A 27,357-nucleotide genomic window follows, 5' to 3' on the forward strand; every position below is an offset into this window, starting at 1 on the left:
ATTCTTAAATAGAAGAAGTTTGGAACCACCAAGAGCTGGCCGCAATCGAGGGAGAAGGGTCTTGCTCAGGGAGGTGACCAAGAACCCGATGGTCACCCTGACAGAGCTCCAGAATTCCTCTGTGGAGATGGGAGGACCTTCCAGAAGGACAAATCCCCCAATCAGGCCTTTATGGTAGACTGGCTAGACGGAAGCCACTCCTCAGTAAAAGGCACATGACAGCCCTCTTGGAGTTTGCCGAAATGCACCTAAAGGACTCTCAGACCATGAGAAACAAGATTCTCTGGTCTGATAAAACCAAGTGTCACGTATGGAGTTAACCTGGCACCATCCCTACGGTGAAGCATGGTGGTGGCAGCATCATGCGGCAGGGACTGGGAGACTAGTTAGGATCGAGGGAAAGATGAACGGAGCAAAGTACTGAGAGATCCTTGATGAAAACCTGCTCCAGAGCTCTCAGGACCTCAGACTGGGGCGAAGGTTCACCTTCAAACCGGACAACGACCCTAAGCACACAGCCAAGACAATGCAGGAGTGGCTTCGGGACAAGTCTCTGAATGTCCTTGAGTGGCCCAGCCAGAGCCCAGACTTGAACCCGATCGATCATCTCTGGAGAGACCTGAAAATAGCTGTGCAGCGACGCTCCCCATCCAACCTGACAGAGCTTGAGAGGATCTGGAGAGAAGAATGGGAGAAACTCCACAAATACAGGTGTGCCAAGCTTGTAGCGTCATACCCAAGAGGACTCGAGGCTGTAATCGCTGCCAAAGGTGCCTCAACAAAGTACTGAGTAAAGGGTCTGAATACTTATGTAAATGTGATATTTCAGTTTTTTTGGTAATTCTTTTTTGCAAACATTTCTAAAAAACAGTTTTTGCTTTGTCATTATGGGGAATTGTGTGTAGATCTATGAGCGAAAAAAAACTATGTAATCCATTTTAGAATAAGCATGTAACGTAACAAAATGTGGAAAGGGTCAAGGGGTCTGAATACTTTCCGAATGCACTCTACATACCGTGCCTTCAGAAAGTATTCATACCCCTTGACTTATTCCACATTTTGTTGTGTTACAGCCTGAATTAAAAATGGATTAAATAGATTTTTTTTCTCATCAATCTACACACAATATCCTATAATCACAAAGTTAAAACATGTTTTTAGAAGTGTTTGCATATTTATTGAAAAATATATACAGACATATCTCTGAGTCGATACTTTGTAGATGCATCTTTGGCAGTCTTTCTGGGTAAGACTCTAGCAGCTTTCCACACCTGGATTGTACAATATTTGCCCATTACTATTTTTTTTATTCAAGCTCTGTCAAATTGGTTGTTGATCATAGCTAGACAACCATTTTCAAGTCTTGCCTAGATTTTCAAATAGATTTAAGTCAACCCCGGACACTCAGGAAGATTCACTGTCTTCTTGGTAAGCAACTCCAGTGTAGATTTGACCTTGTGTTTTAGGTTATTGTACTGCTGAAAGGAATTAATCTCCCAGTGTCTGGTGGAATCAGACTGAACCTGGTTGTCCTCTAGGATTTTGCCTGAGCTTAGATGCATTCGGTTTCTTTTTTATCCTGAAAAATGTTCCAGTCCTTAACAATTACAAGCATACCTATAACATAATGCAGCCACCACTATGCTTGAAAATATGGAGTGTTGTACTTAGTAATGTGTTGTATTAGATTTGCCCTAAACATAACACTTTGTAATCAGGACAAAAAGTGAATTGCTTGCTCCATTTGTTGCAGTATTACTTTAGTGCCTTGTTGCAAACAGGATGCATGTTTTGGAATATTTTTACTCTGTACAAGCTTCCTTTTCACTCTTGTCAATTAGGTTAGTATTGTGGAGTAATACAATTTTGTTGATCCATCCTCAGTTTTCTCCTATGCCCTTCTTTGCGAGGCATTGGAAAACCTCCCTGGTCTTTGTGGTTGAATCTGTGTTTGAAATTCACTGCTCGACTGAGGGACCTTACAGATAATTGTATATGTGGGGTACAGAGATGAGGTATTCAAAAATCAGGTTAAACCCTATTATTGCACACTGAGTGAGACAATGCAACTTAATATGAGACTTGCTAAGCTAATCTTTACTCATGAATGTATTTAGGCTTGCCAAAGGGGTTAAGATTTTATTAATTAGTAAAAAATATTGAAATACCTAATTCCACTTTGACATTATGGGATATTGTGTGTAGGTCATTGAGAAAAAAATCTACATTTAATCCATTTTAAATTCAGGCTGTAACACACCAAAATGTGGGAAAAGTCAAGGGGTGTGAATACTTTCTGAAGGCACTGTATCTACTTCAATAACCTCGTACCCCTGCACATCGACTCGGTACTGGTACCCCTTGTGTATAGCCACATTATCGTTACTCATTGTGAATCTATGATTACGTTTCACTTTTCTGAAGCAGATGACACGTGGCCAAGAGCTTGACATGGCTGGTCTTGAAATGGGGAAATCATTCAGAATGCATTGTAATAGTTAAAGGATGATCGTTCACATGTCCATTGTTCAATAGGCCTACATTGAATATCACTCCCATTCACATCTAGCAATGCAGACACATCGTCATGAACAAAAATCATTGTCCAGAGTGAGGCAGTCAGTCTGGCACAGAGGTGGGGTGAGTCGGTTCTAAACAGGAGAATAATTATTGATCCTCTCCTCCATATGCAGTTAGAGAACAGATTCTTGGCCCACTGTAAAGAATTATGACTGAAGAGAAGGTCAGCCAAAGGTGTGTCCCTTAACGTCCTCAGTTAAACTGTAAATAAATCCACTCTCTCATTCCACTCTGCCCTGGCCCTGAAGAACCCAACAGACTAGTAGGCCTGTCTGAGGAGGGATGATTGTGATACTGTGGCGTACAATATGTATGTGCCATTTATTACATAGGCCTAATACAATCCCTGCCTATACATTTAAAGTACCATTGCCATTACATATACGAACCAAAACATTCCAATGAGAATAACAACAGCATATTGTTGCTAAAATAACATTCGAGGAATATTAGCTATTGGCAGGCTATGTAGACCATCCATATAGGCGGCGGACTGTAGTAAATATCTTGAGGCCATTTCCATTGAAAGGGGTTCATTTCTGTTATCAATAACCTAAGCAAGTACAAGGTTAATGTACATTGGTAGGTTATTGGATATGAGGCCTGATATGTAGCCGCAGTAAATACAACGTGTTAGGCCTATACACTGGGGGGAAATCAGAGCCGACTGCCCTGAATGGTCAACTGATGCCTACGCAGTTTACATAAATTATTACAGTCAAGTAGCCTAATTTTAATCACAAATTATTGCTATTGGCAGTCCAAACGAAAACAGAAAAAGTTAATCATTTCTTAATGAGCATATCAGAAACAAAGTGCCTTACCCCAACGCTGACACTGTCATCTCCCAGAAATGTAGGAATAAATTGATCCCCACGCAGAATCTCCGATTGATTCAGAGGGCGAAAGCGACACAACACCTTGATATTACATTCGGAGGTTACATCCGCCATTGCGCAAATTCAATTGACGGGGTTGGAATAAACTAGTCGAGAATCACAATTTGCAGGCCCAGTCGACTGTAAAATAAGTAATGACAGATCTGCTTGGATGCTAAAAGATACGTCCTTAATTCTTATGTCTTCAAGGCTGAAAAAGATTGCAGCCCAGAGGTAAAGCTTGACAGTTAACTACGGATGAATTACAATTTAGAGAGCAAAAATGATGCTTCGAGCATGTCGCAGGAAAAATTTCCTATGCATATAAACTCTAGTTAAAATCGCAGTGGGTTACATCATTGTAAGAATATATTATAATGTCGAATTCATCCTCTGGCCAAATCTTTAAAGATGGACGTAGTCTCGGATGTTTTTCTTAGATGTTGTCGTTGTTAGATGATGGCACCACTCGGTCGGGCCAGTTGAAGGTGAGGCAGACTGAGGTAAGCCAGTGTATCGCCTGTTTTGCACTGGGGTCCACTGTGTAGAGCGTAGGGCGTGGTCTGTCGCTTCCCTTATGGTACCCGCCTCAGCATCCACATTATCCAGACACCGGATGTAGCCTATCAGCATCATCACCACGTTCTTTGCATAGGCCTATAACGTCTTATGGATGAAAGGTTTAATTGTTTATGTTTTTATTAAAGGACTATGAATTATGTTTCCTAAATCGTACAATTTCATTGACGTTAATGTGTTTACCCCCACTTGCATGCATGAATGAAATGTAGCCCTAAAAGCGCCTTAATTTATTTTCTCTCCCCCATGAAGACTTACTGGAATGTATGCTCGTCACATCACCGATGGGAAGCAACTTAAATTATTGATCAAAAGCTGAGTTTGGGCTCCTGGCCTTTTTCCACTGTCTCAAGCATGAATTTGCAAATAAGAGATTTGCTAGACACAATTCAGTAGATGAAGCCTACTATTAGTTGCAAATACCAACACAAAAGAAGGCCCATTTTCTGTAAATAGTTTAATATTAAATAAAAAAAGACTCCCATATAAAAAGAAAGCTACAGTCCACAATTTAATCTTCAAACATAAGTATTGAAAGCAAGGGTATGAGAAAATACTTAATTACAATTCCCCCCAAAAATTCACAATTCATTGTTGTCTCTCTAACAATATAAAATCAAAATAAAACACATTAACTGTACATATTTACACATCTCCAAGTGTAGAAATTGCATAATCTGCTTCTTTTCATTTTATTTAAATACAGTAAGAGATGCCAGTATTACTGGGCTGGCAGATAGTGTACAGAGCAAAGCGATTTGAAGGACAAAGAAAGTACAACTCTATCCCACCAAAAATACATTGCGTTACAAACCCACACAAGATGGGCAAAAAATTATAAAATAAATACAAATACTGAGCTATATTGTATGCTAAAAAACATGGAAAATTATATTTCCTTTATGCTAATACAAATTGTTCAGAGAAAGAGATTTTGTTTAACAAATTTCACAACATATTGTAATGGCCATCTCAGTCTCCAGACTTGAATCCCATTGAAAATCTGTGGTTTGAATTGAAGAGGGTAAGCCATGAGAACAGACAAAGGATATCAAAGACCTGGAAAGATTATGTATGGAGGAATGGTCTAAACCAATGTGTTCTCCAATCACATAAAAAAAAAAAAATTTAAAGGCTCAGTGCCATTATCCTCACAAGGTGAGTTAAAGGTATTGAATTCAGAGGTGTCAATAAGTTCGACCCCTATCTTTGAGAAAAAATATTTCTTACTAAACAAAATCTTTTCGTTTCCAATTGTATAAAATAATAGAATTCTAAAACATTTTGGAGCATACAATAGCTCAGTATTAGGATTATGATTTTTTTTGTCATTTTTGTTAAATCTTTACCACGAGTGCCAATAATTGTTGACTTGGATGTATATCTCAACACACTATTTCTTCAGCCATTCCCATGAAAGGAAATAATTGAAATGTACATTGTTTGCTAAACATCACACAGAGAATATGTTGAGGAGTGTATCACAAAACATGACCACCAGATCGAGCTGGTACATTAAAACCTCTACAGGATCGGTGTCCCCCTGCGGGACGGTTGAGCTAACATAGGCTAATGTGATTAGCGTGAGGTTGTAAGTAACAAGAAAATTTCCCACGACATAGAGATATCTGATATGGGCAGAAAGCTTAAATTGTTGTTAATCTAACTGCACTGTCCAATTTAAAGTAGCTATTACAGTGAAATAATACCATTCTATTGTTTGAGGAGAGTGCACAGTTATGAACTTGAAAATGTATTAATAAACCAATTAGGCACATTTGGGCAGTCTTGATACAACATTTTGAACAGAAATACAATAGTTCATTGAATCAGTCTAAAACATTGCACATACACTGCTGTCATCTAGCGGACAAAATCTAAATTGCTCCTAGATTCAGTCATTTATTGGCCTTTCTCTTGCATTTCAAAAAAAAATAAAAAAATACAAACACATTTTTTCCCCTTTGTATTATCTTTTACCAGATCTAATGTGCTATATTCTCCTACATTACTTTCACATTCCCACAAACTTCAAAGTGTTCCCTTTCAAATGGTATCAATAATATGCATATCCTTGCTTCAGGGCCTGAGCTACATGCAGATAGATTTGGGTGTGTCATCTTTAGAAGAAAACTGAAGGAAAAAAAGTGTCCTACCCTGAAAGCTTATCTTGAATGTGGGTTGTTAGTAGTGTCAAGTCATGCCCATTTCACATTTTTTTTATGAACTTGAAAATATGACTTCGGACTATTTAGGCTGGAGAGTTTGCTGGCTAACTCATTGATCCTGCTTTGTGATACACCCCCTGATTGGGAATTATTACTTTTGCCATTGCATTGTTTTCACACCTAGGCTACATGTTGGGTAGTAGTGTCTGTCTGCAGAGAAGCCTGAGACTGTCTGGCACAGATACATGGTCTCTCTCTCTCCGGGTACACATACTGTATGACTACCACAGTGAAAGGGCTCAGCAATAGCAGGCATCTCTAGGCGTTGGTATAAGTTGCCCCACAACTCAGGTCCGGGATTAGATATATTTTGTATCCTCATAAGGATTTGGGGTTAGGTTATCTGATCCTAGATCTGTGGTCAGGGACAACGTCTAGCATCTCGAAAAAACATTCTTGGAACATACACAAACCACACATATCATACAATCTCAAACAGAGAGCAAACGTGGGTCATTCAAGCGGATACTCTTATCCTGACTCACAGTAAACACACTGAGAAACAGTACAGTTTTCTTGTAGACAAATCTAACACTTACATCATAACGGATCTCAATCAATAACGCCAAGCAACCACACAGACTTAAGACGGGTCTTCTCCTAAGTGAAAGCATCCACAGAATGATGTTTTTTATTTTATTTCTTTTATCTAGATCACTCCTGGTCAAAGGTAAGAGGTTGGCATGACGATATAGTAGTGCAGTTAAAACAGTGGGGGAGCCAGGAGAATATAAAGCAGTGATAGGGGATGGGGTTGGCGGTGAGGGGGAAACAGTCACTGTCTCTGGGACCTGGCCCCCCGCCGCCTCCTGCCCCGGACCGACCTCTCAGGCTTCAGCAGCACTGCCTACAACACAAGACACACGTCATCATTACAACGGCACTGCTGTTAGAAAACAGGCCGTGGCAACGGAGTTGATATGACGCACACTGATATAAGAGGTCCAATTATGTTAAATGAGAGTTGCGGGAAGGTCTTTACCGTGCGTTTAGGTTCCTCTAGTTCTGGATTATCTAGATCTCGGAAATCCTCCAGCACATTCTGTAGCCTAAGACACACAAAGAAATCACTATATACACACTGAGTGTACAAAACATTAAGGACACCTGCTCTTTCCATGACATGGACTGACCAGGTGAAAGCTACAGTACGATCCCTTGACGTCACCTGTTAAATCCACATAGAAGAAGGGGAGGAGACGGGTTAAAGAAGGAGTTTTAAGCCCCCGAGACAATTGAGACACAGATTGTGCATGTGTGCCATTCAGAGGGTGAATGGGCAAGACAAAAGATTTCGGTGCCTTTGAACAAGGTATGGTAGTAGGTGCCGGGCGCAGCGGTTTGTGTCAAGAACTGCAGCGCTACTGGGTTTTTCACGCTCAACAGTTTCCCGTGTGTATAAAGAATAGTCCACCACACAATGAACATACAGTCAACTTGACAACTGTGGGAAGTATTGTAGTCAACATGGGTCCAGCATCCCTGTGGAACGCTTTCGACACCTTGTAGAGTCCAAGCAACTTCCTAATATTGAGTTGCACCCCCTTTTGCCCTCAGAAGAGCCTCAATTCATCGACGCATGCTCTACAAGGTGTCGAACACACATATAGTGCATACGGAAAGTATTCAGACCCCTTGACTTTATCCATTTTGTTACATTACAGCGTTATTCTAAAATGGATTAAATAGTTTTCCCACCCCATCAAAATACACACACAATAACCCATAATGACAAAGCAAAAACAGTTTAGAAATCTTTAGAATTATTTTTGAAAATGTATTAAAAATAAACTGAAATATCACATTTACATAAGTATTCAGACCCTTTACTCAGTACTTTGTGGAAGCAGCTTTGCCAGCAATTACAGCCCTGAGTCTTCTTGGGTATGACGCTACAAGCTTGGCACACCTGTATTTGGGGAGTTTCCCCCATTCTTCCTTGCAAATCCTCTCAAGCTCTGTCAGGTTGGATGGGGAGCGTCGCTGCACAGCTATTTTCAGGTCTCTTCAGAGATGTTTGATTGGGTTCAAGTCTGGGCTCTGGTTGGGCCACTCAAAGACATTCAGAGACTTGTCCCGAAGCCACTCCTGCATTGTCTTGGCTGTGTGCTTAGGGTCGTTGTCCTATTGGAAGGTGAACCTTCGCCCCAGTCTGAGGTCCTGAGAGCTCTGGAGCAGGTTTTCATCAAAGATCTCTCTGTACTTAGTTCCGTTCCATCTTTCCCTCGATCCTGACTAGTCTCCCAGTCCCTGCCACTGAAACACATCCCCACAGCATGATGCTGCCACCACCATGTTTCACCGTAGGAATGGTGCCAGGTTTCCTCCAGACGTGATGCTTGGCATTTAGGCCGAAGAGTTCGATCTTGTTTTCATCAGACCAGAGAATCTGTTTTCTAATGGTCAGAGTCCTTTAGGTGGCTTTTGGCAAACTTCAAGCGGGCTGTCATGTGCCTTTTACTGAGGAGTGGCTTCCATCTGCCCACTCTGCCAAATCATGTCCAATCAATTGAATTTACCACAGGAGGACACCATTCAAGTTCTAGAAACATCTAAAAAATGATTATCAGCTCAATATCGAGTCTCATAGCAAAGGGTTTGAATACTTACGTAAATAAGGTACCAGTTTTTTTATTTTGACTACATTTGCACAAATTTCTAAAACCTGTTTTGCTTTGTCTATCTATTGTGTGTAGATTGAAGAGGAAAACAATAATTTCATCCATTTTAGAATAAGGCTGTAATGTAACAAAATGTGGAAAAAGTCAAGGGGTCTGAATACTTTCCGAATGCACTGTATACACACACACATACATACATATATACGGGTATTCAATTTAATTGTTCTAAGGAAAAGTGGTAGTATAAGTACCATTGAGAAGATAGGCAGAAAAGAACGCTGATGCTCATTGTTATCAAAGATTAATGTACAGAATCAAAATGAGCTCACGTTTGTTTTCTCTTCCTGCCCCTCCTGGCTCCTACCGTTTGTGCAGTTTGGTTCTGAAAGGGAACAAGGGCACGGAAGTCAATAAGGCACACATTCTATCTCAAATCTTTCACTGCATGTAATGTAATATGCAATATTGTGGAGGAATGGCATTTTTAGCCATGCAGTGGTAAAACAATACATCCTTATGGCTCACCCTGCCCTGCTCCATGTGCTGCAGACCCACAGTCTCCTCCTTGTGGCAGCTGCCCCCGTCTCTGGGGCTCAGGTACCCCCCTGCCTGGGGTCTGTCCCCCTGCCTATCTGTGACAGCCTGGCTGTACGACTCGGTCTTGGCTTCCTCAAGGTAGATGGGAGGCAGAGGGGGGTTAGTGTGACCCTCTGGGACCCCTGGCTTGCTCTGCAGGGGTGTGGACGAGCCGTCGTTGCTGGGTTTGGGGGTGCCCTGAGCTGGGGAGTGGGCCGCTTCCATGTTGAGCCGGGACAGTTCCGGGTTCCTCAGGGAGCAGGCCAGGCGAGGGCTCAGGGACAGGGGGGCAGGGGGCTCCCCAGGGTAGGAGGGGGGTAAGGCACAGAGGACGTCGGCCCCAGTCTGAGCTGATTCTTGCTCTTTAGCACTGACCTGGAGGAAAGAGGTGTAGATGGTGTCCATGAAGGAGGCATAGGGGTCCAGGACGCTCCCCACAGAGCCCTCACCACGCTGGGACACGGGGGTACGGACGGGACAGGGGCTGGGCGCAGCGTCTGGGGTAAGCCGATTGGCTGGAATATCCTCCTGAGGGGCGGGGCTGTCTTTTTCCTGTAAGGAGATGGGCTTTTCTCCCTCTGAGGGCGGCGCCATGTTGAGCTGAAGGAGGAAGAGGAACGGATGATGTGATCAACATCCAATGCTGATATTTAAAAATCACAGGACAAGGCTTGTGTCAGGAGCGGATCACAACAAGTACCTGGATGTTGTTGAGGAGGTTGATGGCCCCATCAGGGCCCTGGAGTAGAGGCATGCCCAGGGCAGAGGTCTGTACAGGGGGGAGGAGGAGAGGGCCGGCACCTAGCCCCAGCAGACTGTGGAAACTAGTCAGAGCAGACAGGTCTCCTACAGAGACACATGGTTCATCACCAAAACAGTTTCCGAATGATCAATATGTGGGTAATCTACAAGATATAGCTTTGTTGTAGCTGTTCCCCACAGTTGTACATAATTCACTATTCAGAGAGTTAAATGTAATAGACAATACTAACTATGATTCAGCATCGCGAGGGCTTGGGACTATAAGGTTCTTATAGCATTTTTTGTAAAAAATGTGTTATTGACACAACATTGAACAGAACAATGTTCTCTAACTATATAGTACTCTAAAACACCCCCAAAAGAATGCTGTTAAGTTCAAAAGAATACAAGATTTAAAAAAATGCTGACACCATTCAAACCGGTGAGGGTTCAGAACTTTAAAGCCAATTGTTTCAGAATCAATAGGCAACAAAACCGCTTGATATTAACAGCAGTGGAAATGAACGGTGCTGTGACTAACCTAGTAGGCCTGGGGTGAGGAGAGTGGGCAGTAACTGGTGGAGAACAGGGTTGTCCTTCCCCTGGACAGACAGGGGGATGAGGGTGTCCACCCCCCCATCAGGGCCTGAAGCTGAGACCTGGATGGAGACGGGACCAAAACAATCAACTGACCTCTCCAATACAGATAGCGCTAACTCTTTCACAAGGGCAAACTACTGAGTACGAGCACTAAGATAAGGGAGGGAGCCTACCTGAGGTGGGGGTTGTTGGGGTGGGGGGAGCTGAGGGGTGGGCGGGAGGTCAGTAGAGCCCAGGGCAGCGGTTAGCAGAGTGGGGCTGAGGGAGAGGAAGCCTGGGGGAGGGAGAGGAGCGGGGAGCAGGAGCGACTGCAGGGCCTGGAGGGGCCCCTCGGCTGGGGGAAGCAGGCCCTGGAGGGCCTCAAGGAGCCCAGGGCCGGGGAGGGACGACAGGTCCAGGAGTCCAGAGCCTTTATCCAGAGGCAAACCCTCCAACAAGGCTGGGATGTGCTGCTGCTGCAGGGGGAGGTCCAGGCTCAGCTGGCCCAGCCCAGACAGGGGCAACATGGCAGCCTGCTGTTGGCCAAGTAGCAGGGAGGCCATAAGGAGAGCCTGGAGGCCCAGTTTCTCCCCTATACCCAGATCACCCTCCTGGCCTGGGGTAAGGGTGGCAGAGGGGGGTAGAAGTGGGTTCAACAGACCCAGGAGATTGAGAGGCAGCTCTCCTTGACCTCCCATTAGAGAGGGGAGTAAGCTAAACGGAAAGTTGTGGTTCAGATGGGCAGTCTGTTGTTGTTTCTGGTGTTGCTCTTGGTGTTGTTCATGCTGTAAGAGTAGTTGTTGATGTTCCGATTGTTGTTGATGATGATCGGGCAGTTGATGGTGTTGCTGTGAGGTGTTAGAGGTGGGGAGGTGACCCTGCTGACCGCCCAGCCACAGGCCCAGGGGCAGGGAGCCCAGGATGGTGGGATCCAGGAGGGAGGGCAGGCCGGCTGTGGCAGACAGAAGCTGGAGGAGCTGCTCCTGGCTCATGAAGGGGAAGGCTTCGGCCAAGGGTAAGGAGCCGGAGGTGTCCCCTAGGGAAGGGGTGTTGCAGGGGCCGGGGCTGCAACCTCCTGGGGGTTTGCTCACTGTAGAGCTACGATGATCAACACTCTCAGGCTCTTGCACCCCTAGAGAAGATAAAACAGAACCAGGATGAAAGGAGTGAGGGAGATGATTGTTCAAAATGCACAGTGCTCAACAACAACTAACACGAATAAAGTCGAATGAACAATGAATCAATTTTCCTATTCCGTGGATTTCGCCTAGTTAGCGACAGATTTTTAAGGCTCAACCTCACCTGCAGTGTCGTTGCCGGTGGTTGTGTCCAGGCCCCCTTCCTCCAGAGGCGTGGTGGAGGAGGCTGCCAGCAGGGCCAGCACGTGGTTACTAAGATCCAGGGGTCTAGGGGAGGTGGTGCTGCTGCAGCTGGTGACGGTGGTGCTATGGTTGGAGGTGGGGGTGCTGTTGGGAGGATGACCCAGGCTGAGACCAGGGCCTAGTGTTGATATGCTCTCAATCTCCACTGATGCACTGACGTCAGGCAATGCCTGGCACATGGGAGACTGTATGGTGGTGGTGGCGGCATCCATAGGTTGGTTTTGGGCCTGTCGTAGCCTATCAGGGGTGTGTGGGGTGGGCGAGGGGCTACTGCCATGGTGTGCTGACTGAGCGTTGGACAGGGCCGTGGAAGGAGACAGTCTCTGTTTGGGACTGGCCTTCGAATGTGGAGACTGTGCACTAGCACTACCAAGCCTGGACAATGACTGAGAGGGAGACAGGGGCTGTGACAGGCCTTGCATGGTACAGGGGTGAGAGGGGGACTGCATGGGGAATGGTCTAATGTTTAAATGGGAGGGAGAGGGAGACTGCCTGGGGCTCTGCATCGTGCTTCCTGTACCGTGTCCAGAGCCGGGCTGGGCTCCGGCGACTTGGGCGTTCTGCATACTGAGCAGGTGAAGCAGAGCGGAGAGAGGCTGGGTGGGGGGATCCGGTTGACCTGCCATGATTGTAGTGAAGTCCAGGGCGCCGTCAGGCTGCTTCTGGGGGCCTGTGAGCGGGTAGGAGTGCCGGACTGAGAGCCTCAGACCCTGGAGGTGGTTCTCTGACGTGGCAGAGTGGGACGAGCCTGAGGTAGAAGAGGGTTGAGAGTGCAAGGCGGAGAGGTTGAGCACGTCGCCGGGGGTTCTGAGACCGCTCACCTGGGAGTCCTTCAGCATGCTGAGCACCGTGGGCGAACGCCGCTGCCGCTTCCTGTGGGACGTCCGGTCTGTAGGGGAGAGGTGCAGGGGACTCGAGGCTCGGGGCTGAGAGAGGGTGGCGCAGGGGTGGAGAAGCAGGTGGGAGGCTGCAGGGAGGGGCCTAGTGATGGAGGGATGGCTGTTGTTGTGTAAAGTGCTGTTTGTTACCTTTGACTGCCGAGACTCTTTCGAGACCTCCAGAGAGGTGGCCGAGCTGAGGACGCTGGCTGAATTGGAACTGTGGTCGTGGGCCATCTGGCTGGCCAGCTGAGCCTTAGCTGCTGCCGAGAGGAGGCTACTGGCAGGAAACGAGGCTGTGTGTGGTTGCTTCTGGTGGTTCAAGAACTGTCCAAGAGGCAACACAGAAGGACCAGCACTGATCCCCATGCCTGAGCCTGAGCCGGTGGCGGAAGCAGGTGCCTTTGTGGGCTTCTCACCCTTTTCAAGAGCTAGAGAGAGGATCTGAGGATTGCTTTGGTTGCTCAGTGAGTTTGGGTTAAGGATGTGATTATTAGTGCTACCGTTGCCTGAGTTCCTGAACTGCTCTAAGATGTCCTCGAGCTTGTATTTGGGGAAATGGAGGTTAGGGGAACCCCCGGGTAGAGGAGAGTGTGGGGAAGAAGAGGATATCCTTCTGGGGGGGTAGCCGCCCAGCACCACCCCTCCCACCCCCTGTTCAGAAAGCGAGGAAGAGGCGGAGGGGTGGCGTGAGCGCTGGCGGGGAGAGGGGGAACATGAGGGGGACAGGAGAGACCCAATGATGATACCATGTGGGTGGCTCTGCCCTCCCTTTCCCAGTGTCCCAGGGGAGGAGGGAGGTAGGGGAGAGAGGGGCCCCAAATGAGGAGATCTGGGGGCTTCTGGAGTCTGGGGTGTCCTCTGACCCTGACTGAAGTTCTGAGGCGTGGGGGTGTATGGGGACCTCTGAGGTACCCCATAACTGGAGAATTGAGAGGTGGTGGGAGGGAAATGGACAGGAGGGGGCAGTCTCTTCAGAATCTCAGGAGAGTGATGAGAGTTAGTGCTAGCGTGTGAGAGGGGTGAGGAACCATTGTAAGAATACACAAGTTGGGTGGAATATTTAGGACTGCCACAAGGGTTGTGGTTGAGATTATTGTTGGGCCTGGACTGGACTAGATGGTGTTTAGAGGGATAAGTGCCACGTTCTTCTTCTTCTCTGTCCACTCCCATCCTCTTTGGATCTCGGTTCTCCATGGCACTGGTGACCTCTGCAAACAAACAAAAAAATACATTAGGGCGGGCACAATAATCGTATAGTTGACAACGACGGACAATAACCATGAACAAAACAAAAACACATTGTCATAGCGGTCTCAATTCAACTTTATTTTCAAGTAAATATAGTTTACCCAAAAGCAGTTTTTTCCCACATTCACTTGTAAGTGTAGAGGGTAAAGTTGGCAGGCCTAATCATTTTTACGAGCAGAATGGCATGGTCGGGAGGAGAAGATTATTTTGAATAAGTCCCAAGTGGTCAAAACTATTTGTTATTTTAAGACGGGTTTCACAAAAACTGTGTTGTAATCATTAGGTATGTCGTAACACATTTTCAAAGATGCATTATGATACGTTACAAACTAGAAACTAAAACTACTGTGACAATAACTGTGGTCATTTGCATGACAATTAATCACTACCCAAAATCCCATAATTGTCACAGAACTAGCCAACACGATTAGTTACATTTCTGAGAGCAATTTTTCAATAGCACCATGAAAACCGGTAATAGCAGTACAATATCCTACAAGTACTTCTGTTACATTAGATCTATTATTTTTTATTTTTCCCATATTTACCTGTGTGACAGGAAACATAGGGCAGCTGTGAAGCCTGCATACTGCGACAGAGCGCTGCCATGGCAACCACTTTCCTTCGATGGTTACAGAGCTTTGTCATGTCCTGCTCTGCCTTCCCCACCAGCTGGCTGCGCTGCTGAACTTTGACCCCTAGGCTAAAGTTAAACACCTGCCGAGACAATAAAGGGACATACCTTCAGCAAACCGCAGTCAAAAATCAGTTGTGACACAGCGGAAGTGAGATGGGTGATGCAGAGGGGAAAGTTACGTCTACTTTACCTTGTGGATGACCAGCGGACATTCCAGGCCACACTTGCATGTGCCATCGGTCAACAGATAAGACTTAACCTCCTCCAGTGAAGACAGGACTGTGCCACTTGGACTGTAGGAATGGACAGGGATGCATGAGATTCGTTTTTAAACAAAATAGAAGGGAAATCAAATATATTTGACAATTCCCTGTTCTAGCCCAGCTTTTGGGAAATGAAGACAACACACACCCAGACTAATCTGAATATATAATATGGAATAACATCGTATAAGACATTTAATAATAGATTAAATGTTCATAAAACAAGTACTATACCTGTTACTGAACTTGCTTACCTGACATACACCACAAGCGCGTCCTCCACCCTCCTCTGCCAGCCAATGGGGACTTGTATTGCCACAGTTTGGACTCCATCCGTGTCTCCACTGCCACTCTCACTGCCTCCCATCATTTTGTAAAAACCGCCTTGCAGCACCTTTGGGATAGAAGGGGCGGTTAACAAATGTAGTATGAATTAGGGCTGTGACGATCCCAGAATGGCAATATTTCTTCCACGGAAAGAATTGAAACATGAAGCAGCCCAAACTCTTTAGTCGTTTATAAACCTGTAGTACGTAACATATTGTGTGCTATAGATTGGAAAATAAATACATGTGACTCTGGATTCTGGACAACATAATGATATTTGTTTCCAACATTACCTATTTATTGCCTTACCGCCTCACGCCATTTGCACACACTGTATATAGACTTTTTTTCCTATTGTGTTATTGACTGTACGCTTGTTTATTCCATGTGTGTTGTTGTTTGTGTCGCACTGCTTTGCTTTATCTTGGCCAGGTCGCAGTTGTAAATGAGAACTTGTTCTCAACTATCCTACCTGGTTAAATAAAGTTTTTTTTTTTTTTTTTAAAGACAGCTTTTCCCTTAAGATGTTAAACCCTCTTCATGTTTTGTTTCCTTGCCACGATACCAACGAGTATCACGATACGGGTGTTGTCCCAGCCCTAGTATGAACGCATGAGAGCTTTAATGAACAACTATTACGATAACTGTACTGAGATTCTGATTTCAATGTTTTCCCACCAAAAACACAACCAGAGTCCCAACTCATAGAAACCAATATAAAGTCTAACAGAGAACGCCTGATGAGTGAGGGAGGATATCATGTTTTCTCCAGTGTACCTTGTCATCTTTGAAAAGCCAAAGATAATATTGGCTATGGTATCCACCGTTTGAAGGCCATGGTGTCAGCGGAGAAGAACAGACTCTGCCAATCTCCCTCCAAACGCCTTGCAGAACTATCCAAGAACTAAGTCTTCGGACCCTACTTCAGAAGTCAGCCCCTCCAAAACGCTGCAGCTCACACTAGGGCCACTGTATGTCTGCAATTGAAGATAAAGATATACCTAGTTAGTTAGCCCTTAAATAAACACATGAAATGTTGAACAAAAGGAATCTTTCAATTTTGATCGCTACAATAACCCACACAAACATAGAAGGGAATACATATTTGGACATGCCTAGTTTTATTTCAATTGAGTCAGTGGCGTAGTATCAAATAGCTAGCTAGTTGGATGTTGAAATGAGAAGGGAAACCCAGCATTTGTAACCTGATAATAAATAGCTAAATGCACACTATACTTATCTAATATTTTACAGGCAAAAGCGACACGCAAAGTAGCGAAATCACATGCACGAGTAAAGTCCTATATCCAACGTTGGGCTAGCTTTATCCCAACTAGCTAGCCAACTAACGTAAACTAGCCAATGTTGCAGTCTGATGTTTCGTGACAGCTTGATAGACACAGTGTGAAATAACAGCATTTTAATAATGAGAACTTGGAAAAATTGTTGTTTATAACTAGGCATACATGCTAACTAGATAACGAACAATTAAGCCAATTGCATTCAACCGTTCTGTTCTAAAACAAGTTCTCGAAGTTTTTGGAGTCTTCTCCAGTAAGCTCGCGGGAGAACACATAGTTAGCTGGCTTGGTAATGCTAAACTATTTTGGATGTTAACCTTATCTAGACAGCCAATACGATGATCAATCTTTCAGTGCAGTCTTTTCGCCACCAATCAAATCTCCGTCTGTCTATTAGATCGCTACATTTGCCCATCGGGTTAAAAACAAAGGGCAATAATGCTTCATTTTACTGCGCCTATGATCTTGGGGCGAAGCTAGCTCGCTAGCATTGACAGACATTTACTTGATTCTGTAGTGTCCCAAGACCCACCGATGTCCGATCGTGTCGCCAAATTATTCAGTTCTTATCTCCAGACACTGTTCGATCAGGTCGGTGTACGTTAAGCAAAAAGTTAGCGTAGCTGATGCACCTTTTAATCCCTATTTCACGGTTTACATATTTTTTCTTGCAGATTCCGTGCAAAAAATAATGGAGTTTTCTAAGGAGCATGCGCACTTGGGATGCGATAGACTATTGTACCCACAATGCAATGGGACCTTTGTAGTGGTAGCCAAAGATTGTGTACTATATTGACAAGATAGTTAAGTGACCGCTCTAACAATGGAAATACATGTCCTCAAAGATGGAAGGCAGGCGGGAGGAAGCGACATCGGGTGGAACCATTCCAGCCAATGAGAGGGCAGATACACGTGTGAACAGCAAGCCATGGAGATAGACAGAGCCGGGGTTTGCCAAACTTTTTTTTGCTTCGTGACCCACCAATTGAGTTGTCTTTTGAGTCCTGACCCACCATATGGGTTGGGCGGGGGAAAAAACATACACAGACCATACAATAAGTAAAAAATACAACCTTGGCAGCAGAGAGAAAATGTTGCCGTTTTAAAGCTAATTTCCTGCAAATTTACACATTTTGTAATGGAGCTGAAATAAAATGTTGCAGTTTTAGAGCACATTTTTCTGCAATAAATTTGTCCATATGGCTAATGCTATGTTCTTATTATAACAACATCCATGGGGGCCTGATTGTCTAGTTTTGATGATTGTAAGTATTTAAAAATTCTAGGCTATTTCTATTTGGTTTTAGTTGTTGAAGTTTACACTGAAAGCGTTTTTTTATTTTTATTACAAAAAATGTAATCCCACGACCCACCTGGACCCCTGCCGCAACCCACAAGTGAGTCCCGACCCACAGTTTGGGAACCACTGAGATAGAGGACTCATCTTTGTATCTGTGCTATTATAGCGTCTGTGACAGCATGGGCAATGCCATCTCCATTTAAAGTAGTACATTTTCTTCTTCCTCATTGACTGATTGCTCCAAACTCATAGGAATCCCCACCCAATTGACTACTTTAAAATGGTGGAAGCCCTCAGTGGCAATGTCCATGCTCAAACAGGTTAGATGCATGATGAGTCCTCGATCTCTATGACAGTAAACACAACTCAATATTAGGTAGTTTTTTCAAAGTATGTTGAAATGCCATGTGCGTCCACTTATATCGGTGCATTGTAACAACCTAAACATTACGAAACGTTTATTTGATCAAATTAGCCACACGTAGCAAATTACCAATTACATTTTTTTGTGGAGCAAATTCAACAATCTCATTGACCATCATATAATAAGTCCCCTTATTTTCATGGACAGATTTTGGGCGGAGTAAAACCTCTTGCTTCGCGCTATCTCTCTGTGGTAGGCGAAGCAAAAAATACAATAAACTAGCCAGTTTGTTGTTCAACTGTGCTGGGGCCAAAAATAGGCCTTTGTAAAATCTCATGTTTTCATCTACGGATTAGCTACCTCTGGCTACTCCCATATCAGTCTTCCACAATATGAATACATTTTCTCATTCTATTATTTTGACCCTCTCTTACATAAAAACTACACATTTTTTCTTTCTGTTTTATAATTTCTTTCCTATTCAATAAGGATTTTAACTGTTAAAGGTTTTATATGGGATAGTATAATGTGGTGTTCACCGTGTATTGAAAATGCGAGAAACTACAGCAATTCTGATGATGCCTGCAGTTTGTACAGTAAGCCAACAGTAGGCTATGTGTCTTGGCCTGCCCTCTCAGGTTGTGAGTGGGGTCTGATTTCCCCTCGTCATCGGTGCCCTGAAAGTTACCCAGCTGTCTCACTCACTCACAGTCCCTTACTCACAGTCCCTTACTCACTCACCCCTCTGCTCTAACCACTAACCATTGGATCACTGCTAGGAAATGACATGCATGAAGAATAGCTCAAAAGGGAAGTACCAATCAAGAGTTGGAAGGGTTTCGGAGGTCTCCGGTGTGACAGGTTGCTCATCACACACGAAAGGAACATCTCTGAATCCAAACTGGTGAAGAAAGCCTTTGCCATTCATCCACATACCAGATTCAATTTCTTCATTGACTGGACTAGCAACCAGTGGGACCAAGTATGTCTCAATTTCAACTATATTGCATTTTTCTGTTTTTAGCGTGTGGTCTGTTCAGTTTTTTCTAACTCGACATCATATATTTAATTGTTCAGTCAGCTTTTAGTTAGATAGCAAATTGTTTAAGTTTTCATTGAGAAGGGACTGAAATGTCAAATATTCACGAAGACTTCTGGTCTTATATCGTTGTACTTTTCCCCAGAACTTCTCAGCTCATGCCCAAATTTAGCTATGATGAGATTGAGTTACCCTTCCCCAAAATAGTAGAGTGGACGAGCGTATCTTTGGGGGGGGGGGGGGGGTATTTCCATGTATGCTTGTGTGTGTGGGTAAATCATCCTGCCCATACCTAGCTGTTCTGTAAATCATTTTAAAACTCCCACAGAGTAGACCACTGTAGTCAAGTGTTCCATTCAAATGGTTCTCAGACTGAAGGTGATATTGAAAGCCAGTGTTTCTGTTCCCTAAACTGTCTTATGTCTCAGGTGCGTAGCACTGCAGGACGAGTGTGAGAGCTCACACATCACACCATGGCTCAATATGACCAGTGAGTCTATTCTCATGTTGCTGAACTCAATACACTCTATGTACATAATTTGGATAGTCCTTTTTAACAGTTACCCCTGGTTCTAAATAACACAACATGGGAAAGCTTTAGGAATTATATTATTCATTGCAATAATCATGTTAAACTTGGTCAAATTTGAAAGCTCAGCCACCATAACAATTCTACTGCAATGTTTCACTCTCAAATACTTTTCAGATGTCCTTGTTGCTCGATGTTGCTTAATGTTCTCTGTTCGTTTGTCTGTGTTAGACTGGAAGATAAACATTCGCTGGATATCCACGACAACCCCACAACCCCTGACAATATTGTAAAAGAGGAAGACAATACTGTGAGTAGCACGTCAATCTGCCACGGATGGTAACACCATCCCCCAAACAGATTAAAATAGCAGCCAACTAGGACGCTCATTAGTGTAATATATGTGAGGCTTTCCCGTCCCCTATTTATATTCTGTAGTTAGGTGACACTATGGGCTAAACCTAGAGCTTTTTTTTTTCATTGACCACATACTCGCCAGAAGTAAAATAATATTTTAAATGCTTGTTAAATGAAAAGCTACTTTTACTTTACTGATTTACCTCGTTGATGCAAAAACATTTGCACGTTATAGAGAACGACCGTGTGGACTTGTCAATGACAGGAAAGTATTATTTTGACTTGACTGATTCTTACCTTTCCAAACAGTAGTCACTAGGGAGAAGGAAGGAAAGCTGTCTACCACTAGTAGTACTGAGACATAGCCACTCTCTCTGCAGGTATACTTCGTTTATGAGGAGGAGGTGGAAGTAGAGGAGAAGGAGCCCGAGCCTGAGCCCGTTGTTATATTGGTGAATGACAAACCACACAAGTTCAAAGACCACTACTGCAAGACACCCAAGTTCTGTGACGTCTGTGCTCGTATGATAGTCCGTAAGTTTAAAATTGACCAGGAGTCGCTCTTGTATTTATTAATATTATCTGTAAAGCTTAATCATACTGACTAGCTTCTTACTGTACATATTTTCAACCCTTCAGTCAACAACAAGTTTGCTCTGACGTGCAAAAACTGCAAGACCAACATCCACCACTCGTGCCAGTCCTATGTTGAGTATCAGAAGTGCTTTGGCAAAATTGTAAGATGTTTTTGATTCATAGTTTAGGTATTGATCTGTATAAAGTCAGATCACGATCAAGTTCATGTTGCATGTGGTTGCCAGAAACACATCAATTCCTCTACATATTCATATTGCTGTCTGTCCTTTAGCCCCCAGGTTTCAGACGAGCATACAGTTCCCCTCTATACAGTAGTGACCAGACAGATGCAGGTAAGCCACTAACCATCTCAACAAGCTAAGGGTTTCAACTTGTGTTCAACATATTTTGAACTGTGTGTTCCCTCTGCTGCGTTCTCCTGTCCAGCCCACTCCAACCGTAACGACCCTGTGTTTGACACCCTGCGGGTTGGGGTTGTCATGGCAAACAAGGAGCGCAAGAAGGGGTCTGAAGACAAGAAGAATGTGAGTGTGGCACACATTAGCCAAAAGAGAAATGAATGACGATAAGTCGCAATGACGGTATCGTTAACTGACAGACATTTGCATAGGGAATATAAATTGTATGTTAACCATATTTTTCCCCCTCCAAGATGATGATGATGATGATGGAGGAAGAGGAATCACAACAACCCAAAGAAGACGAGCAGGCAGAAGGTATTGAAAGAGGATGAAGGATGTCCGTATAGACACGTGATAATTCAAGTTGGTGCCGTCTATGGTTCCACTGCATCAACTGTACAAAAATATGGTGTATTTATTTATAACCACATAGTTTTATTTAAACAAATTGTGCCATGTGATTTGATATTGGAGCCCATAAGGGAATGGTAAACTAACTGAGCGGTTGTTAAGCAGCATTAAATAAAGGTTCAATAAAAATAAAAAAATTAAATGAAGAACACTTTCCTAATATTGAGTTGCACAGTTGTGTCAAGTTGGATGGATGTCCTTTGGGTGGTGGACCATTCTTGATACACACGGGAAACTGTTGAGCGTTAAAAAAATCGAGCAGTGTTGAAGTCTTGGCACAAACCGATGCGCCAGGCACCTACTACCACACCCTGTTCAAAGGCACTTAAATCTTTTGTCTTGCCCATTCACCCTCTGAACGGCACACATGCACAATCCATGTCTCAATTGTCTCAAGTCTTGAAAATCCTTCTTTAACCTGTCTCCCCCTTCATCTACACTGATTGAAGTAGATTTAACAGGTGACATCAATAAGGGATCATAACTTTCACCTGAATTCACCTGGTCAGTCTATGTCATGGAAAGAGCAGGTGTTCTTAATGTTTTGTGTATGTATGTCAACCTTTTCTCAGACAAAACAGAATGGCATACAGTACAGAACAAATCAAAAAATTCTTACACTGAATGTCAAGGAGCTACATAAAATACTTGTAATACTGGGTCTAACGTTGAGGAGTTCACCATTGTTGTATTGAAACTCTACAAAGACCATGTGTGATGTGTTTGTAGGAAAACCCGAGGGGGATAAGAAGGGAGACAAGGCTGACAAAGCAGATGACAAGGTAAGGGGCTTTAACCGCCTGACATGCCCTGACGTCATGTATACACTAACCACGTCCACATCAACAATAACACCCTGTCTGGTACATCAATACAATTAGTAGACAAACATCGGTGTATGTATGCTACAGAAAAAGAAGGAGATGGGAAACATGGGAAATCAGTCCCATTACTACCTGGCTCTGTACCGCTTCAAGGCCATTGAGAAAGACGACCTTGACTTCCAGTGAGTTTACTCAAATATTTCCTTATATTGTATGAATGCCGTTGTATGTCCAATATTTCAGTCTCGTGAACATTTTTAATCCAATTTCATACAAATATACAAACCTTTGTGTGTCTTTCAGTCCTGGTGATCGAATCACTATAATTGATGACGCCAATGAAGAATGGTGGAGGGTAATGGTTCCTGGCAAAATGATCAAGCAAGCTGACAATGATCGAAACTAGCAATGGCTCTACTAACTCATTGGCTGTAATTTATTGTCAACATCGTAAATAAGGCCTATTGTCTATTCTCAGGGGAAGATTGGTGAGAAGACAGGTTACCTCCCCACCAATTACATCATTAGAATAAAAACGGGGGAGAGGGTGTTCAAGGTGACACGGTCCGTCGTGGGAAACAGAGAGATGGGACAGATCACTCTGAAAAAAGACCAGGTAAGAAACAGATGTGTCGCTGTTTGTCAGACCTGAGTCGAATACTATCACATACTTGAAAGTACTGTAATTTAGGTGTGCTTTATGTTTCTATGAAAATAATGTGTTGCGTTTTTCTTTGTACAGGAAACTGATTTCAGCTTTATGATCATGAACAGTATGGATGGGTGTGTGCATGTGGACAGTGACTGTAATGACGGTTGCTACTGTGTGTGTGTGTGTGTGTGTGTGTGTGTGTGTGTGTGTGTGTGTGTGTGTGTGTGTGTGTGTGTGTGTGTGTGTGTGTGTGTGTGTGTGTGTGGTGTGTGTGTGTGCGCGCATACCTGGTCTTCTGCAACGATTACTGTACCTCTGTGGAGCCACAGCAACTTCCTCCACCCTCTTTGTGTTGTGTCGCAGATCGTGGTGAAGAAGGGAGAGGAGGTGAATGGCTACCTGAAGGTCAGCACCGGCCGCAAGCTGGGCTTCTTCCCCGCCGACCTGCTCCAGGAGATCTGAACCTTACCCGGATCACAACCACAACCATAGGACTTGGGTCACACCGTCACCAGGACCATAATCACACAATTCATCAAACCCAGTTCCAGTGAACACACGTGACCAGGCACAGCATTTTTATACTACCAATCTAGCACCACTATCATTTTCCACCTGTAGGGGCCTAGGTCTGATCTGGTGAGTCTGTAAGCTGTTTGAAGGCTGTAAAGGTTCAGAGAGGGCAAGGTTATTGAGTGTAACCTAATACTGCAGCCTCCCCAGCCTGTTGAACTGGGTCAGCCGGCCATGCAATCCGAGCTGGATGGAGAAATGTGTTAGGTAAAACCGTAAATGTGTGTGTTGGGAATTTGAAACGTTAACATGTTTGTGTCATTTTAATGTGATTAAAACTGGACAACCTTAAACTAGATATTCAGCAAGGTTCAAAAGGCAATGGCTGTAAATTTTGGAGCCTATTGCTTACTGTCACTGTAGTAGTTCCTTGTTTTTATACGCAGCTGAAATACTCGTGCTTTATTTCCCCCTTGATGTCAATGTTAAAGGGAGCTTGTTAAAGTGCATGTTGTATTTTTTGTTGTTGCATGGGCCCGTCTTTTATAATCATTGCCAAAACAATGTGCTGTATATTTGAGGAATTTATATAGAGCAATAGCCTATGCTGACACACAGACCCACATGCTTTTGCCAGACTAACGTAGGCCTATCATTGATGCAAGATTGTAACATTACAGTACAGCCATTTGTAATTCATGTTCTATTGAAATACCAACAGTGCAGTACCAAGTGCAGGCTTATCCCATGTATTGTCTGTCATGATATGCATCCTTTCAAAACCTGTATAACTCTGTGATACCGTCATAGTAAACTTGAATGACTGACCATTGTGTAAACATGAAATCAATTCACAATTAGAAATAATGTACTTTCTTTTTTGTAGCAGTATTTTGCATTCACTGATTTGTGTGTGTCTACTATAATTCAGGACTCATATGCCTAACCTAAACAGGTAGGCCTTATCAGTTCAGCTTTTGTCTACAAAATAGTCATAACAGGTACTCATGTCATGTATCTTGATCCAGTGATGGGGACCAGAGCCATATATTTGTTCTAAATACATGGCCCTGATGTTGACAACTAGTGATGTGCAGTTTGCGAACGATATTTATTTATGTCGTTATTTTTTAACTACTCTTTATTTCTGACTCGAGAGACATTTTTTTTTTTTTTGAGTGACTCGTTCATTTTAGTCCTTCATTTGACTTTCTTCCTCGTCCTCTTCCCCTTCTTCTTCCTCTTCATCTTCCTCTTCTTCTTCGGCATCATGTCGTTCATCATGTCGTTCCACTAGATGTTGGAACATTACTGCAGGGACTTGCTTCCATTCAGCCACAAGAGCATTAGTGAGGTTGGGCGATTAGGCCTGGCTCGCAGTCTGTGTTGCATTTCATCCCAAAGGTGTTTGATGGGGTTGAGGTCAGGGCTCTGGGAAGGCCAGTCAAGTTCTTCCACACCGATCTCGACARACCATTTCTGTATGGACCTCGCTTTGTGCACGGGGGCATTGTCATGCTGAAACAGGAAAGGGCCTTCCCCAAACTGTTGCCARAAAGTTGGAAGCACAGAATTGTCTGGAAGGTGGAACATCACTGGAACTAAGTGGCCTAGGACGGACCATCAAAAACAGCCCCAGACCATTATTCCTCCTCCACCAAACTTTACAGTTGGCACTATGCATTGGGGCAGGTAGAGTTCTCCTGGCATCCGCCAAACCCTGATTTGTCAGTTGGACACCCAGATGGTGAAGCATGATTCATCACTCCAGAGAATGCYTTTCCAGTGCTCCAGAGTCCAATGGCGATGAGCTTTACACCACTCCAGCCGACGCTTGGCATTGTGCATGGTGATCTTAGGCTTCTGTGCGGCTGCTAGGTCATGGAAACGCATTTCATGAAGCTCGTGATGAACAGTTCTTGCACTGACGTTGCTTCCAGAGGCAGTTTGGAACTCGGAAGTGAGTGTTGCAACCGYGGACAGAACATTTTTACGAGCTACGCGCTTCAGCACTCGGCGGTCCCGTTCTGTGAGCTTGTGTGGCCTACCGCTTCGTGTCTGACCTGTTGTTACCACTAGATGTTTCCACTTCACAATAACAGKACTGACAGTTGACTGGGGCAGCTCTAGCAGGGCAGAAATTTGATGAACTGACTTGTTGGAAAGGTGGCATTCTATGACGGTGCCAAGTTGAAAGTCACGTAGCTCTTCAGTAAGGCCATTCTACTGCCAATGTTTGTCTATGGAGATTGCATGGCTGTGTGCTCAATTTTATACACCTGTCAGCAACGGGTGTGGCTGAAATAGGAAGTGTTGTAATAATCCCCAGCATGCATTTCGTGCGGAATTATAGGCTACTAAATGTTTAAATATAATAATAATGTTGCAAAATATTTCCACTACGAATGTGGTATTCTTTTCATTTGAATGTAATAAAACTGTGATTTGCCGACTTTACAGTTTGGGTGATATTGTTATATAAAACGTTACCGGGACTTGTAATGAATTGAAGATGTTGAGAGCCGGTTCGTTTAGTCTGCAGTACACTCTGGTTTCTCTTCAGATCGCATAAATCTTTCGCCTTTTACTAAAGATTTCCGTGGGGAGGAACATTATGAGTATCAACGAATTTTTTGATGCCCGGCCTCACGGCTGGGCTTCCTACTGTTGTGAAATGAATACTGAGGAAGATTGGTGAGGTGTGGTGTATGTAAAGGCTTTTACCATAGAGAGCTACAGGTCGTCTGCTTAATCAAGTTGTAACTAGTGACGAGAAGTTGGAATATTTGTACTTACTCTGATCTTTTCTGTTCGTTTGTTCAAAATACAAATATTTCGTTCACTTTAGTCAGCAATGCCCAGAGCACGCAGGACCCCTACCGGCGAACGGTGAACTGAAAACTCGAAAGAGTCATGATTTTACAAGCCTCCCGTTCACATGTCGTTTACCAAATAGGGCTTATTGGAGCTGTCATTTGAGACTGAGACTTGAACACGTGTGCTTTAAACAATGTAGATTTGTTGATTGATAGGCATACAAATAAGATSATTTTTTGATACATTTGAAACGAGGTTTAGCTGTGGCTGCTACGGGTATAGTATAAAGAGCCAAATCCACTAATTTGAACGGTTGTCCACATACTTTTGTATATGTATAGTGTATGTGAACCATATGCGTCAAAGGTTTTATTGTATAGCCTATTGGAGTTCCTGTGACTTTGTTGGGAGATTGTCACATGCCATTTGAACATTCAGGTTCAAATCAAATTTCTGCCCTGCTAGAACTGCCCCAGTCAACTGTCAGTGCTGTTATTGTGAAGTGGAAACATCTAGTGGTAACAACAGGTCAGACACGAAGCGGTAGGCCACACAAGCTCACAGAACGGGACCGCCGAGTGCTGAAGCGCGTAGCTCGTAAAAATGTTTTGTCCCCGGTTGCAACACTCACTTCCGAGTTCCAAACTGCCTCTGGAAGCAACGTCAGTGCAAGAACTGTTCATCACGAGCTTCATGAAATGGGTTTCCATGACCTAGCAGCCGCACAGAAGC

General features: G+C 43.9%; 2 protein-coding genes and 1 non-coding gene across 4 annotated transcripts; 2 read left to right on the forward strand and 1 right to left on the reverse strand.

The window, feature by feature from the left end:
• Positions 1-5,164: 5,164 nt before the first annotated feature.
• On the reverse strand, positions 5,165-17,550 carry LOC111966248 (methyl-CpG-binding domain protein 5). Of its 2 annotated transcripts, none has more exons than XM_023990733.2 (13): positions 17,354-17,550; positions 16,298-16,497; positions 15,448-15,587; positions 15,121-15,223; positions 14,842-15,010; positions 12,085-14,253; positions 10,977-11,914; positions 10,745-10,862; positions 10,163-10,308; positions 9,412-10,062; positions 9,216-9,268; positions 7,248-7,314; positions 5,165-7,112 (listed from the first exon to the last, which is right to left on the reverse strand). In XM_023990733.2, exons 3-13 carry the CDS (start codon positions 15,561-15,563, stop codon positions 7,041-7,043), a joined length of 4,602 nt encoding a protein of 1,533 aa, XP_023846501.1. In that variant the 5' UTR covers positions 15,564-15,587; positions 16,298-16,497; positions 17,354-17,550; the 3' UTR covers positions 5,165-7,040. The 2 variants fall into 2 exon arrangements, with proteins under 2 accessions (XP_023846501.1, XP_023846500.1); XM_023990732.2 differs by having other exon boundaries at positions 17,327-17,550.
• Positions 17,551-19,241: 1,691 nt separating this feature from the next.
• On the forward strand, positions 19,242-24,340 carry stac3 (SH3 and cysteine rich domain 3). Its single transcript, XM_023990736.2, has 13 exons — positions 19,242-19,467; positions 19,953-20,014; positions 20,285-20,363; positions 20,791-20,944; positions 21,050-21,147; positions 21,279-21,339; positions 21,434-21,531; positions 21,660-21,723; positions 22,549-22,601; positions 22,731-22,825; positions 22,947-22,998; positions 23,122-23,259; positions 23,659-24,340. Exons 2-13 carry the CDS (start codon positions 19,998-20,000, stop codon positions 23,755-23,757), a joined length of 1,008 nt encoding a protein of 335 aa, XP_023846504.1. The 5' UTR covers positions 19,242-19,467; positions 19,953-19,997; the 3' UTR covers positions 23,758-24,340.
• A 2,011-nt stretch (positions 24,341-26,351) lies between these two features.
• Positions 26,352-26,467, forward strand: LOC111966970 (U5 spliceosomal RNA). The gene has a single exon (XR_002877702.1). It is a non-coding gene; the product is annotated as a U5 spliceosomal RNA (small nuclear RNA).
• The last annotated feature ends 890 nt before the right edge of the window (positions 26,468-27,357 follow it).

The sequence above is a fragment of the Salvelinus sp. IW2-2015 genome, linkage group LG7 (genome assembly GCF_002910315.2).
Source record: "Salvelinus sp. IW2-2015 linkage group LG7, ASM291031v2, whole genome shotgun sequence".
NCBI classification, from domain to species: Eukaryota; Metazoa; Chordata; class Actinopteri; order Salmoniformes; family Salmonidae; genus Salvelinus; species Salvelinus sp. IW2-2015.

Coding starts and splice junctions, on each gene's coding strand:
- LOC111966248 (XM_023990733.2), bottom strand. CDS start 15,563: ATGATGGGAGGCAGTGAGAGTGGCAGTGGAGACACGGATGGAGTCCAA. Junction 14,254..14,841: donor CTATGTTTCCTGTCACACAG/GTAAATATGGGA, acceptor GTTTGTTTGCAG/AGGTCACCAGTGCCATGGAG. Junction 10,863..10,976: donor CCCAACAACCCCCACCTCAG/GTAGGCTCCCTC, acceptor GTCTCCATCCAG/GTCTCAGCTTCAGGCCCTGA.
- stac3 (XM_023990736.2), top strand. Junction 20,364..20,790: donor TAAAAGAGGAAGACAATACT/GTGAGTAGCACG, acceptor CTCTCTCTGCAG/GTATACTTCGTTTATGAGGA. Junction 21,532..21,659: donor GGTCTGAAGACAAGAAGAAT/GTGAGTGTGGCA, acceptor TCCCCCTCCAAG/ATGATGATGATGATGATGGA.